General features: G+C 38.2%; 2 protein-coding genes and 1 pseudogene across 3 annotated transcripts in view; 2 read left to right on the top strand and 1 right to left on the bottom strand.

Annotated features, from left to right (window-relative positions):
- The window catches only part of LOC139455699 (ubiquitin-associated and SH3 domain-containing protein B-like), a 29,358-nt gene that overhangs the window by 4,277 nt on the left and 10,867 nt on the right, over positions 1-14,214 (top strand). Inside the window, exons 2-6 of one of the 2 annotated variants that reach the window (XM_071237250.1) lie at positions 3,132-3,185; positions 4,436-4,622; positions 5,567-5,759; positions 6,516-6,685; positions 13,953-14,161. In XM_071237250.1, the coding sequence (XP_071093351.1) occupies positions 3,132-3,185; positions 4,436-4,622; positions 5,567-5,759; positions 6,516-6,685; positions 13,953-14,161 (813 nt within the window). Of the gene's footprint in view, positions 1-3,131; positions 3,186-4,435; positions 4,623-5,194; positions 5,208-5,566; positions 5,760-6,515; positions 6,686-13,952; positions 14,162-14,214 lie in introns of those variants that run through there. The other variant, XM_071237251.1, reaches the window with a different exon arrangement.
- Positions 8,622-11,510, top strand: LOC139455700 (uncharacterized; annotated as a pseudogene).
- LOC139455702 (uncharacterized) lies at positions 11,796-13,429 on the bottom strand. Its single transcript, XM_071237252.1, has 2 exons — positions 12,976-13,429; positions 11,796-11,947 (listed from the first exon to the last, which is right to left on the bottom strand). The coding sequence occupies exons 1-2, from the start codon at positions 13,427-13,429 to the stop codon at positions 11,796-11,798; spliced, it is 606 nt and encodes a 201-aa protein (XP_071093353.1).

Below are 14,214 nucleotides of genomic sequence, written 5' to 3'. Positions count from 1 at the left end.
GCTTACGAATACTGGAATTAGGTCACGCGCCTAATGCATACATTTAGTAGGCTTGCTCTGGGATATACGGTCTGAATGAAATTAATTTCCCTCTTTCGACTGTTTAACCTGATCTAAGATTAAGCTCACGCGGATACAGTGTTCTCATCCGCTGCGGCGATGAAATACCTATCCAGTGGGGCCGTTTGGAGTCACCAATCGTTTTGGCAATGACGATTGAGCCTTACGGTATGCGCTTGACAGTGCTTTGGTATTCCTATAGGGTAACGCCTAGCTAGGTGCATGCGCATCGAGTGCTTCCGCCTTGATGTTTACTTCCGCTGGTTGGAAGGAACGCTAGCAGTCAGGATTCGGGTTGTATGTGCTCCCCACCGCCTACTGTGGTAGTCAGCCTCGGTATAACAGTGGTAACGTATTACTTAATGTAATTTGTAGAATTTTCCTATTCGGAATATTCTATAAGTAATACGTTACCACTGGGCTGCTGCCCGCCCGTCCGTCCCCTGAGCACATGCTCTCGCAAGAGACAAGAGTGAAGGGTGTCACATGGCAGCTAGGTGGCTACGCACGTGCTGCATGAGGTAATTGAGATCTCTATGGTAGATTTCGCTATAGCAGCAGTTGTGGGAGACAACAGCCTCGGTATAACAGTGGTAACGTATTACTTATAGAATATTCCGAATAGGAAAATTCTACAAGTTTATGAAATCACTTTTATTTTTTATATATTTTTTATTTTATTTTTTTGATAATTAAAGTGGCTAAAATGGTTATAAATGGGAACTACCGTATTCAACGTAATAAGCGCCCAGGGCGCTCTCAAAATTTCGTGGTTTATGGTGACAGCCTGAAATGTTTATGTACGACAAATATATTTTTCCAGAATTTAATTCCCCATAATTGAGGGTGCATATCACACACGAGTGTGTATTATACGCGAAAAAATAAGTCTTGTATACATTGATCAATTGGAAAGGGTGCTAATTGGGAATGTTCACTGGCCAATATATTAGCAAATATTCCCGTGGGCGCTTAATAGAGCGGAGCGCTTATTACGTCGAATACGGTAATATACATATATTATTTTTTTGGTTCATTAATTGTCATTATCATGCACAAGAATGCAGTTAATTAGGGATATTATATTGGCGCTGAACACATCCAAAAGTCGCCAGTGAAAGGGTAGGTTAGGAAATTTGTTTAATAGATCCGTCAATCCCTAAAATTTAGAAGTGGCCCAAATATATTGATAAACATTTTAAATTTCTTCTTCTGTTGAATGAACGGATGTGCTGACTGCCCAAACATGCATGCAATATGCTACAAGATGAACGTCGAGCGCTGTACACAAGGCAACAGTTTGAGAAGATCCGCTTAAGGAGATTTTCTTTCCCAATCTTCAATGCCCACCACGATATTTCATAAGATCCAAGAACCAGTAAATATATTAGGCTTAATTTTTTTTAAAAAAAATGATTCTCAGGCAATGGTTTTTTGAAAATATTCTTATAAAGTGCGGGTGGGTGAGGTCTTTTTATCCTGTTTTTCGTACAATTATGTAACTAAATAAACAGTTGTGTAACCAAATAAACAATGTGTACAATCTACCTGGGAAAGAGCCTCCCTACATAAATGTTTTCCTTGATGAGTAAAATACTGGAAAAGAGAATTTGACTACCACTGGACGTGGAATATTAAAGGATTTTTTAAAAAGAAAATTAAAAAATCTTCTGACTGATGACATTCAAATTGTTTCTCTGAAAGACTGAAACAAGAAATTATGATGAAAGTTCATAATAGTTCTTCTTCTGAATGCCATCTATATTTGTTTATCCTGATCATATATATTATGTCTGTGTGTAACTGACATCCCTTAAGGACTTAAGTCTCAATGTAATAATACAGTGGTTAAAAATAAATGTAATCTAGTGTCGTATACCATTGTATACTAAAGCCCTAAATGTGAGTCTTTTTATATGATGCAACCATGTTTAAAAGATGATAGTTTAAGGGAACAGTTCACTGATTCTAAGACATATGCATTAAACCCTGACAGTATATATAACAGATATCAGGGGTTTATTTAGTCCTGCCCAGCAGTGCTCAGAGGTGGATATTTGGCCCCAAGTCTGCAGCAAACTGGTATTAAATATTTCCCAATTCATATTAATGTGTATAGGACTAATGTATTGCTTTGTGCTGGGTTTTTTCCCCATGTGCCTGCCAGAAGCACTCACTGGATTAATGCCTGGCCATGTCATCATTAACATCATGTATTCCTGTGTGCTATATCTAACACTTCCAACTGATCCAAGTACCCGTGGCAAGTGAATTGTCCAAAATGTAATATGTAATATTTTACATCATTTGTACATGTTTCAAGGTCTATGTCTTCTGAATGTTTCAGGTAGGTAAGCATTGCATTCAAAGCAGTACTGTAGAATTAAGCACTGAAGCCTTTTTCTCTTTAAATTGTTTATTGGTGGTCCTGTTATCATGGATAGCAGGCGAATATGGGTCCGGACAATTCCTCACACCCAACAATAACATGCGCATAATGTGACTGGAGGGTTTGTTTTCTTAGTACTTTATTATAGGAGCATTCAAAAAAGGGCTTATGTTTTTTATATTAAAGTAAACAGAGGAAATTGTACACATTGGAAATGAATGAACATTAAGTAATGATTGGGAGAGGAAATTTCTCATGAATGCTTACTATCACAAAAAAAACTCTATATAATAAACAACAATTGTTAGAGTATTACTTCTCTGGAGGATCTCATCCCCCAAACCTTCTCCTAACAGTGGACTATGTATGTGCCTATTGTTGAAAAGTAGATTTTGAAATCAAGCAAACATTGAAACTAAAATATATATGATATGCATGATATAGCCACTTGTATTTTGTAATTCTATCTACCTTTTGATACAAGATGTGGGGAATTGTCCTTATAAACTACAAGTCACCTTTGAAAAACTGAAGTTGTTAAAATGAAACTGTCAGGACTATTGTGACATGAATTGGGAAGTTCCAATTTGAGACTTTATACCCTTAACACTTGTGATGACCTGGTGCATGCTGTGCCATCACAGATAAATCCCTGGTCATTTCTACATGTATCTATGTTCAGGGAAAAGGCCCTTGCAGCAACAGGGGACCGGGGAGTGCAGCTGGCGTCAGACTGGTGAGTTCACTGCACGGAAGTTTTCCTGGCTTGTGTCTGAAGGGAATTATCACATGAATGCCTGTTATCATTTGCACGTTTTTCCTGTGTTACAGTAGTCAATAACATGTACATATATCAGGACAGAATTTCAGATTTTAATCATATAGTCACCGCAATGAAATACTTAACCAAGACCTGATAAATTTATCAAGTTTCTGTGTATAAATTAATTTATTTCGGTGTGAAACAAAGAAATTGATTGTGAATTACCTGAACTGAAACAACTCCAAACGAGTATGGTAAGACACTGTTTTGATGAATTCCAAGAGACTGTTGATAGTTGATAGCATCAAGTATGTCAGCGAGCCTGACCACCCGATCCCGTTAGTCGCTTCTTATGGCAAGCATTAAGTGTTAAGTCTGAAAGTGATGGTCAGTGTAAAAGTTACAAATTTAGGAGTCCGTAGATGACTTGTCCATGTGTGTGTGTGTTTCTTCCTGAAAGCTTGGATGTATTGATTCAGTAGAACAAGCCCTCTTTTAAGTATGAGGGCAGCGCTCTAAGTGAGAGATGTAGCCACTATGTAATCTCAAGTACTCCTTTGCTTTGTGTGTTGGATTACATGTATATTCTGCTGAGTCTGCCAACATGGATGTAACTTCACTGATTCAGTGAGGGTATGGAGCAATGTAATCCATTTATCTGAATACACAGGTGTCCCAATTGTAGAGATTATTGCTAATGATGTCAGTCACTAGATTGTCTGGTCCAGACTTGATTATTTACAGACTGCCATAATTTAACTGGAATATTGCTGAGTGCAGCGTTAGATAACAAACAGTCATGTAGGTTAATATGGTTAAATCACATTGATCTTTATATTTTTCAACTTTTGGCCCTTTTGATGAGGAAGTATTATGTGTGTTTTTACATACATGAAGACAAATGAAGACTTAGGTCATAGCTAAATTTTCCCTAGGAATGTGAAACATGACCCCTTTTCACTCCTTTTCGCCATACGTCTGTACTTGTTGATGGCATTTTAAGTCTCAAATCTTGAAATGCTTTTGGTCTTGTTTGCAGTATATAGTATCTAAGCATATTTATACTTGATCTCACTGATTGTGTTGTAAAGAGTGATGTATCTATTTTATTTGAACTACAAATGTATCTTCTTAGTGACCATGGTGTTAAAGTTCATACATGTAGTTACATTTCTATCCAAGAATAAATATGTCTGTCATCACGTTTTGCATTCCTTGTACAGGTTATTGTCTCACGTGAATGATGTTACTCTGGACCAGAATATTCCCCGAGAGTATGTCCTCTATCTGTGCCCCGTCGGTCTGCTGCAGCATGAGCTCTCCAACTTCTGGGAGAAGTCCCTTTCTACAACAGGATGGAATGGAGCGCTTGCCTACTTCCCTCATATAACCCTCACCAACATGTTCAAGGTATGTGATAACTTGCCTTATGTAGCCCTCACCAACATGTTCAAGGTATGTGATAACTTGCCTTATGTAACCCTCACCAACATGTTCAAGGTATGTGATAACTTGCCTTATGTAGCCCTCACCAACATGTTCAAGGTATGTGATAACTTGCCTTATGTAACCCTCACCAACATGTTCAAGGTATGTGATAACTTGCCTTATGTAGCCCTCACCAACATGTTCAAGGTATGTGATAACTTGCCTTATGTAACCCTCACCAACATGTTCAAGGTATGTGATAACTTGCCTTATGTAACCCTCACCAACATGTTCAAGGTATGTGATAACTTGCCTTATGTAGCCCTCACCAACATGTTCAAGGTATGTGATAACTTGCCTTATGTAACCCTCACCAACATGTTCAAGGTATGTGATAACTTGCCTTATGTAGCCCTCACCAACATGTTCAAGGTATGTGATAACTTGCCTTATGTAACCCTCACCAACATGTTCAAGGTATGTGATAACTTGCCTTATGTAACCCTCACCAACATGTTCAAGGATTGTGATAACTTGCCTTATGTAGCCCTCACCAACATGTTCAAGGTATGTGATAATTTGCCTCACCAACATCTTCAAGGTACTGTGTATAGGTGATGACAAAACCCACAGAAACCATGGTAACCTGTGCTTGTCAAAAGAGGAGATACATGATATCATTATATCTGTTGGACATTCCTCATAATCATGGTAATATGAATGACTGGAATTTCTGGATTGTCTGGTCCAGGCTTGATTATTTCCAGGCCGCCTACATATAGCTTCAGTATGTGTGTGTTCAACAACAAACATAGAACAGTGTACAGTTAATTTTGTCTCAGAAAAAAGAGTACATGCCTGTCACTTTTATCAGTTATTTTTTATCATCGTCTTTAATGTTGGTGATTGTTGTCCACTTCTGTTAGGCTGAAGATAACAAGGTGTCCTATCTCACCAAATGTCTGTCTCGGCTGGAAGACAAACTGAACAAAGCTCCAGGAAAACTTACACTGGACTTCTTTGCACAGAAGAGTTTTATAGGCCTGTTTGTCAGTGGGCCCTACTTCCAGTATCTACAAGACGTTGTCACCCAGTTCTCCGAGGAAGTCAGAAAGGCTGGTAAGGCTTTGTTCCGTTGTGCTGCTGCAGAGACCCCAGGCCGGAATCTGCCCAGTACCCTATGTTTGTTGTAAGAGCAGAGGGTAATATGTGGTTACAATGTATGACCTGGCTGATTATTTGTTGTCATACCCTCATGGCGTGTTTTGTCTAGTCCAGACTTGATATTTCAGGTTTTGAAACTAGTAAAAGTCAAGAGACTGGTGACATTAGTTATGGATCAGTAGGTAGATGCCTGCATCTGGGGAACAATCTGCCGGGAAAATCTGAAATCTGCTCCCACTATTTCCTCTTTTAAAGCTCAGCTGGAGACATTTGTTTCAACTGTCTTAAGAGGTTTATTTTTGTGATATATAACTGCACATATTACTATTATTACAGCTACTGTCATATGGCTGGAATATTACTGATCATGGCAAGAAATAACATTAACCAACTCTCAATAAAGAACCAGGAAACACAATACGTGAAACTATTGTGAGAGCGTTTTACTTCTGAGAATGTTTTAGCAATAAATATATTCATACACTGAGCATTCAATAAATAACGTTTTTGGAAAAGAGTGAAATGTCTATGCAAACTTGTAATATCTAACCATGCCAACAGGTAGCTTGGGTTGTATACAGTTCAGGGAGCTGAGAATGAGAATCAAATGTTCACTGATCTATTAATACCAATTGACGTGATATATAATGAGCTTTATACATTCCACTCTGTGGTGTGGTACCTTGTCAGTGGCCTGTTATGTGTGTGCAGGAATCGTGGTGGGGGAGAACAAGAAGCAGCTGCACCTGTCTCTTTCCTACCAGTACCAGGATGAGAACCACGAAGTCTTGCTGAAGAAGGCCAAGGAAATGAACCTGTCAGCAGCAGCGCGGTGGGATGTCCGCTTGTACTCTCGAGACCCGAGAGTTGGACAGAGCGAGGTGAGGAATTGTAGGTTTCACCTATTGTAAACCAAGTGTGCCACAATCTGGTTGAAAAACAAAATGGGATGTAAAGAATATTCTCCCCTTTTCGCTATGTGTGAATTGATATCATCAAATGTCATTTCATAATTTGAAATACATGTCATATTCTTGATCTACTATATTATCTTTGGAGATTTACTTTGTGATGTATGCTTCAATTATTAACAGAATTATGTGGACAGGATAAAACACACCTATGAGGTTTTGTTTGAAAATGTAAACACAAGGGAGAGGGAATGTCCCATGAGTGTGAGTGCACTCAGTTTCTATTTAACTGTGAGTGTAATCAGTTTCTATACCTGTGTAAGTGCACTCAGTTTCTATACCTGTGTAAGTGCAATCAGTTTCTGTACCTGTGTAAGTGCAATCAGTTTCTGTACCTGTGTAAGTGCAATCAGTTTCTGTACCTGTGTAAGTGTAATCAGTTTCTATACCTGTGTAAGTGTAATCAGTTTCTATACCTGTGTAAGTGCACTCAGTTTCTATACCTGTGTAAGTGCAATCAGTTTCTGTACCTGTGTAAGTGCAATCAGTTTCTGTACCTGTGTAAGTGTAATCAGTTTCTATACCTGTGTAAGTGCACTCAGTTTCTATTTAACTGTGAGTGCAATCACTTTCTGTACCTGTTTAAGTGCACTCAGTTTCTATACCTGTGTAAGTGCAATCAGTTTCTGTACCTGTGTAAGTGCAATCAGTTTCTGTACCTGTGTAAGTGTAATCAGTTTCTATACCTGTGTAAGTGCACTCAGTTTCTATACCTGTGTAAGTGCAATCAGTTTCTGTACCTGTGTAAGTGCAATCAGTTTCTGTACCTGTGTAAGTGTAATCAGTTTCTATACCTGTGTAAGTGCACTCAGTTTCTATTTAACTGTGAGTGCAATCAATTTCTGTACCTGTTTAAGTGCAATCAGTTTCTATACCTGTGTAAGTGCAATCAGTTTCTATACCTGTGTAATTGAAATCTATTCCTGTGTAAGTGCAATTAGTTTCTATACCTGTGTAAGTGCAATTAGTTTCTATACCTGTGTGAGTGCAATCAGTTTCTGTACCTGTGTAAGTGCAATCAGTTTCTATACCTGTGTGAGTGCAATCAGTTTCTATACCTGTGTGAGTGCAATCAGTTTCTATACCTGTGTAAGTGCAATCAGTTTCTATACCTGTTTGATTGCAATCAGTTTCTTTTCCTGTGTAAGTGCAATCAGTTTCTATACATGTGTGAGTGCAATCAGTTTTTGTACCTGTGTAAGTGCAATCAGTTTCTATACCTGTGTAATTGAAATCTATTCCTGTGTAAGTGCAATTAGTTTCTATACCTGTGTAAGTGCAATTAGTGTCTATACCTGTGTGAGTGCAATCAGTTTATGTACCCGTGTAAGTGCAATCAGTTTCTATACCTCTGTAAGTGCAATCAGTTTCTATACCTGTGTGAGTGCAATCAGTTTCTGTACCTGTGTAAGTGCAATCCGTTTCTATACCTGTGTAAGTGCAATCAGTTTCTATACATGTGTGAGTGCAATCAGTTTTTGTACCTGTGTAAGTGCAATCAGTTTCTATACCTGTGTAATTGAAATCTATTCCTGTGTAAGTGCAATTAGTTTCTATACCTGTGTAAGTGCAATTAGTTTCTATACCTGTGTGAGTGCAATCAGTTTCTATACCTGTGTAAAGGGTCATTCACACGGTACAACTAGTTGTATACAATTTGTTGCATGCAACACATTGCATCGTGTGAACGGGCAAGTCGGTCCAACTTTTGACGCATGCAACTTGTTGGACGTGAGTTGTACGGAATAGGACATGCTCTATTTTCATGCGACAAGTTGTATGTACGCAGCCAATCAAAACGCGTATCCAAATCATGTGATATTTTCACCTCCAAATGTAAACAATCATGGCGACCCCAGCGTCCCGCTTGAAGAAAGTTGAGATGTCTACAGTGGAAACGGAGCGGTTTATCGGCTATTATGCGTACCATGATTGCTTGTGGAATGTATCCAGTCCATTTTATTCCAAGCGGGAACACCAACAAGCAGCCTACATCTCTATTGCAGAGATGATGGGTAATGGGATGACAGGTGAGAATTCATGAACATGATATGCGAAGTATCAGCTGGTAACACACGGCATTTGTAGAAGCTGTACTCGTTTTCGGGCATTATGACTACGCGGAAATTGTTAATGTGGTACATTTGTACACATGGAAGGGTCAGATAACGATTTCATACTTCTAATTCATTGTTTTATGTGATGAACTCTGAGCTCTTACTTCGGCGATTGATAGTGTGTGTACAACGTACGTCTGCTCTTCGAGCGTGTTCAGACAGCTCAGCGAACATAAAATGAATCAGAAATACGTGTTCAGCTTGAAATGATGTTGAATTTGAGAAGCTATATCATATTTCATACTATGTGCAGTCACCGATATATGTTATTACAACCCTTTTTAAATGTCGATCCATGCTTTTCTGTTTACACTATTTGACCTACATGCGAGAGGCTCCATTGGAGTGATACATGTCATGCTAATGTTGGAATAGAGACCGCTTAAGTATGTTATTCTATGAAATGATAAGGAATATTCCGGCTCAGTGATTAATTATATATTATCTGAATATTTAACAACAATGAAATATTAACAATCAATGATATTGTACAGCTGCATATATACATACAAAAATCATTTAAATTGTATTAGCAACAACTCATATCACAGTTACTTCAAGTAGACATATATTTCCATGATGATTTTCAGACATGATCATAAAGTACATGAGCATATTCCAAATAACAGTCTTACAAATAGTCTTACATTGTCATGTATGTGTAATCAATCATTATGTTAATTCCACACACTTCTATAATGTTATCACATTGTTCACACTAATTTTCCAACTCAAGTTCATGTTTATTTATGTTCTTATGTAATAAACCTAAACTGCTCTGTGTTGTGTATTTTAATCTTAATAAATTCAGTCCCTAAATGTAATATTGAATTACATCCACTCCATCAGTAAACATTGTAAAAGAATCCAACTATCCATCACTTTCTTGTTTCCAGCATTTGGTACTTATATGACAATATGTATGTCTCTTCTAGTTGATCAAGTCCCAACTAAAATTTCTACCTTACGAACATACTATGGTAAGGAGCTGAGGAAGGAGACCCTGTCCAAGAAGAGTGGAGCAGGGACCGACGAGGTCTATGTTTCCACATGGGAATGGTTCCAACTTCTGGATCCATTCCTCAGGAGGCAGGTTCATCAAATGAACACAGTAAACAACATGGTTGGTGTCATGAAAATAGGCATATTTATCATTATCATTATTTTGTTGATCAAATTCATTCAAATGAGGGCGGCCTTGTGGTTAAAGCGTTCGCTCGTCACGCCAAAGACCTGGGTCGATTCCCGACATGGGTACAATGTGTGATATTGCTGGAATATTGCTAAAATCGGCATAAAAGCATACTCACTCACTCATTCAAATGAAAAGATTGTACTATTTGTACTGTTGCTGAAGTGGAAACATATGAATGACCATGAAATTAAAGAACTGTCTCCATCTGTACTTGTGGTACTATAGGTAAAGGGTATTAGAAATATAACTTTAGATGACATAGTCCCATTGCCACTGAACCTGACCATTTGTAGAAAAATATTCTGCAAATTCCTCTCTAACAGTTCTTGCATTGGCAGTGTTTCTGTTTCCCCCTTGCTGGGCAAGTGATATTGCTCTACTCTCTCTTACAACAGCAATATCAGTGCTATTTGATTCTGTGCATACATTGTCACATTTTGTGCGAAGAAAGTTGTGAAGAGCCACAGATGCCATAACAATCTTAATGCCATTTTCAGGTTCAGCAGTAATAGTTCTTTGAAATACCCCAAATCTGTTAACGAGTATGCCAAATGCATTTTCAGAGACACGCCTAGCTCTAGAAAGATGATAATTGAAGACATTTTTGTCCTCTGTGGTATCCCTAAAGGGAAATGGTTTCATGATATATGTCTTTAGTGGGAAAGCATCATCCCCAACAATGACATGGGGCACAGGTTCTTGGCGTCCAGCAAGTGGGGAAGGGGGTGGTACGTTCAGAGTATTGCTCTCCATAGCTGCATACAATGAGGAGTTTGCAAATATACCTGCATCACTGGCTCTTCCATTGGCTCCTATGTCAACATAAATAAACTTATAATTTGCATCAACAAGGGCCAATAAAACAATGCTGAAGACATTTTTATAATTGTAATACAATGATCCAGAGTTTGTAGGGGCCCGAATGGCAATGTGTTTCCCATCCAGTGCTCCTATACAGTGTGGGAATTGCCACTTGTCACTGAATCCCTGACTTATGTCTGCCCATTCCTGTTCTGTGGTTGGAACCTGAAATTGGAAATAAAAAATAATGGTTAACATTGGAACCTTAAATTTACAGAACAGCTCAGAGAGACAAGATACAGATGAACAGGAGCAAAGCAGCGCCTCTGACAGTTTGTTGACAAGTCCAATGGATACAGAAGACTGACCTTTTCTGCCCCTGGCAGATTCAACACCAATCAAGAAAGCAAGGCGCTCAGACAATAACAGTTTGCAAACCCAAGTTCTGCAAACACTGAAATCACTCGAGCAAAGAAGGGCAGCAAAAGAGAATAACAGGGACGCGTTGTTGATTGCTAAATACATAGCTAGTGAATTATCAAATGTCACCAATGACAGAAAGAGACAAGAATTAAAAATAAAAATACAACAATTAATTTTTGAAGCTCAGGTAGAAAACTAAAGTGAAACTGTTATTTAGAGGTTATTTATGATGTACAATTTGAAAAACGTGAGTTTTGACCAAACCTTGTATATGTATTAATTAGGGGATGATGTGCATTTGTCAATTAGGATTTTTTTTAAATTCCTGTTTCCATGGCAACAATTTTTACATTGACTCTGTACATATTGGTGTGTTTGTCCAGACCATACCTAAAGTACACTTTCTTGAAACTGTACACACAAAAAAGACCAGGTTGTCAACTGGTGCCTATGCTATTTATATTGTTTTCAATAAACTTTGCTTTCAGGAAATAATTTTTAATAAAAATATCAACAATACCTTCAGGTAATCATCCTTCAATGAGTCATAAATCGCTTGGCAGACATGAGGAATAAATCCACATATTGTGTTGCTTGGTATTCTGTATAGATACTCCAGTGACTTGTAACTATCTCCTGTTGAAAATTAAAAAACCCATAAAAATATGTATTCATAGATTATCATTATAGCATCACTCAATCTTGGAGATAACATTACCACCCAATAAAAAGAAAATTAAATCAATTATTATATCATTTACAATTGCATACCCACTTCATTTAGTACATATGTACTAATTTTCACATCTTTGAATCAATAACAAATGTAAATGAAACTGTTTCATGGCATCTGGTTATTTACACACTTGTGTCAAATATTTTATCACTTTGATATATACAGTTCAGAATAATAATTGATAAAAATATGTAATGATCTGAACTTGTAATGATTTTTTTTATAGAATAAAAACAACATTAATTCTAACTAACATTTCTAATTAATTAATTCTAAGTAACAGACCCAGAATGAGAATGTAAATGCCAAAGATGGTGGTTGTGTCTCTAAATGTTAACATGCCAATTTAAAGTGCCTATGTATTTGTGTCAAATAAAGAATTGTTTGTGGGTTTTGAATAAATTACTTGAGTAAAATGTAATAAGAAAAATATTTTGAAATAATAAAGCTGTATGTGATCAATTGTGCGAAGAAGAAATTGTCTGCACTAAACGTTTTTATATTTCAAAACAGACACTTCACATTGATGAAATATACCTGAACATGTACAAAATAAATACAATTCATCTTCAAAATGAGCGTTTATTTTCTATGGCAATACATTAAAGATAATAGACTTACGGTGGAAAATCAAGCATTCTCATTCACCCATACTCAGATGTAGCAATGTGTTTGTTGGAGGTAGTGATTGGCCTAATCTTTCCTTTAGGTAACGTAACAGATACAATAGCATATACGAAAAGCTGGCGGGCGGGCACACAGTTAGACCCTCGTTCAAAGCTCCTCACACACTTATTCCGTTGATGTATAACAAGCGATTATGCCATTGTACAATGTGAGGAGTATTGCCTGTTCATCGTGTCCTTGCCCCTCAATAACAGCTGATCACGGGTAAACAATAGATGTCTTTTCGCATGAGTATACTTACCGGTGGCTAGATAGAGGAGAGTAATGGTCAACTTCTCACCGGGTGGAATGGCATCACGCATGGGGGTGTCCGTTTTGGCAATAAGAGGTGACACGCGGTCTAGGAGAGCGGTGAAGCTTGACTTATTCATGCGAAGAAAATTGGAGAAGGCCTTTGTATCCTCGGCTTCGAGCTCCGCCAAAAGAGCGCTGTATGCTCCAAATTGCCCTCGCCTAGCAATCCATGGCCTGACCCAACACGACCTCTTGGTTCTAACTTGTGAACAATCCGCAAGCAACGCAACTGTGGCAATCTCAAGTATATCGTCATCGCTATCATAGTCATACGCAGACGCCATGACGTAATCTAAACATCGTCTTAAAAATTGAGATATCGCGCGATCTGAGTTGTTTGCAACTCGCCGCAGTGTGAATGCTGAGTTGTATACAACTTCAGTTCGTGCAACTAGTTGCATGCAACAAATTGTATACAACTAGTTGTACCATGTGAATGCCCCTTAAGTGCAATCAGATTCTGTACCTGTGTGAGTGCAATCAGTTTCTGTGCTTGTGTAAGTGCAATCAGTTTCTATACCTGTGTAAGTGCAATCAGTTTCTATACCTGTGTAAGTGTAATCAGTTTCTATACCTGTGTAAGTGCAATCAGTTTATATACCTGTGTAAGTGTAATCAGTTTCTATACCTGTGTAAGTGCAATCAGTTTCTATACCTGTGTAAGTGCAATCAGTTTCTATACCTGTGTAAGTGCTTTCAGTTTCTATACCTGTGTAAGTGCAATCAGTTTCTATACCTGTGTAAGTGCAATCAGTTTCTATACCTGTGTAAGTGCAATCAGTTTCTATACCTGTGTAAGTGCAATCAGTTTCTATACCTGTGTAAGTGCAATCAGTTTGTGCCACGGTGTGAGTGCAATCAGACTATATACAGTTGTGTGTGCAATTAGTTTCAGTACCTGATTGTAGTTTCTGTGTTGTGCAGGTACGCAAGGTGTTGAAGGCATACGCCCCTCTGTTAACTGATGAGCTGGAACTCATCGATCAGGACTTTGTGTTCATGGACCCAGAGGAAGTAAGTCGCAGTAAGGATGGATGGTTCAAAGGCACTTCCTGGCTGACCGGGAACACTGGAATGTTCCCGGGGGTGTTCACGACGCGCACAGCCGAAACATGGACATGGACACTGCATCGGTGAGACATTTACATCTCACCTGTTTGGTATACTGGTTGAAGTTCAGTTAAAG

This window comes from Haliotis cracherodii, unplaced genomic scaffold (genome assembly GCF_022045235.1).
Source record: "Haliotis cracherodii isolate W230 unplaced genomic scaffold, xgHalCrac1.p SCAF_11, whole genome shotgun sequence".
In the NCBI taxonomy this organism is placed as follows: domain Eukaryota; kingdom Metazoa; phylum Mollusca; class Gastropoda; order Lepetellida; family Haliotidae; genus Haliotis; species Haliotis cracherodii.
This window is presented reverse-complemented; position numbering and strand designations above follow the sequence as displayed.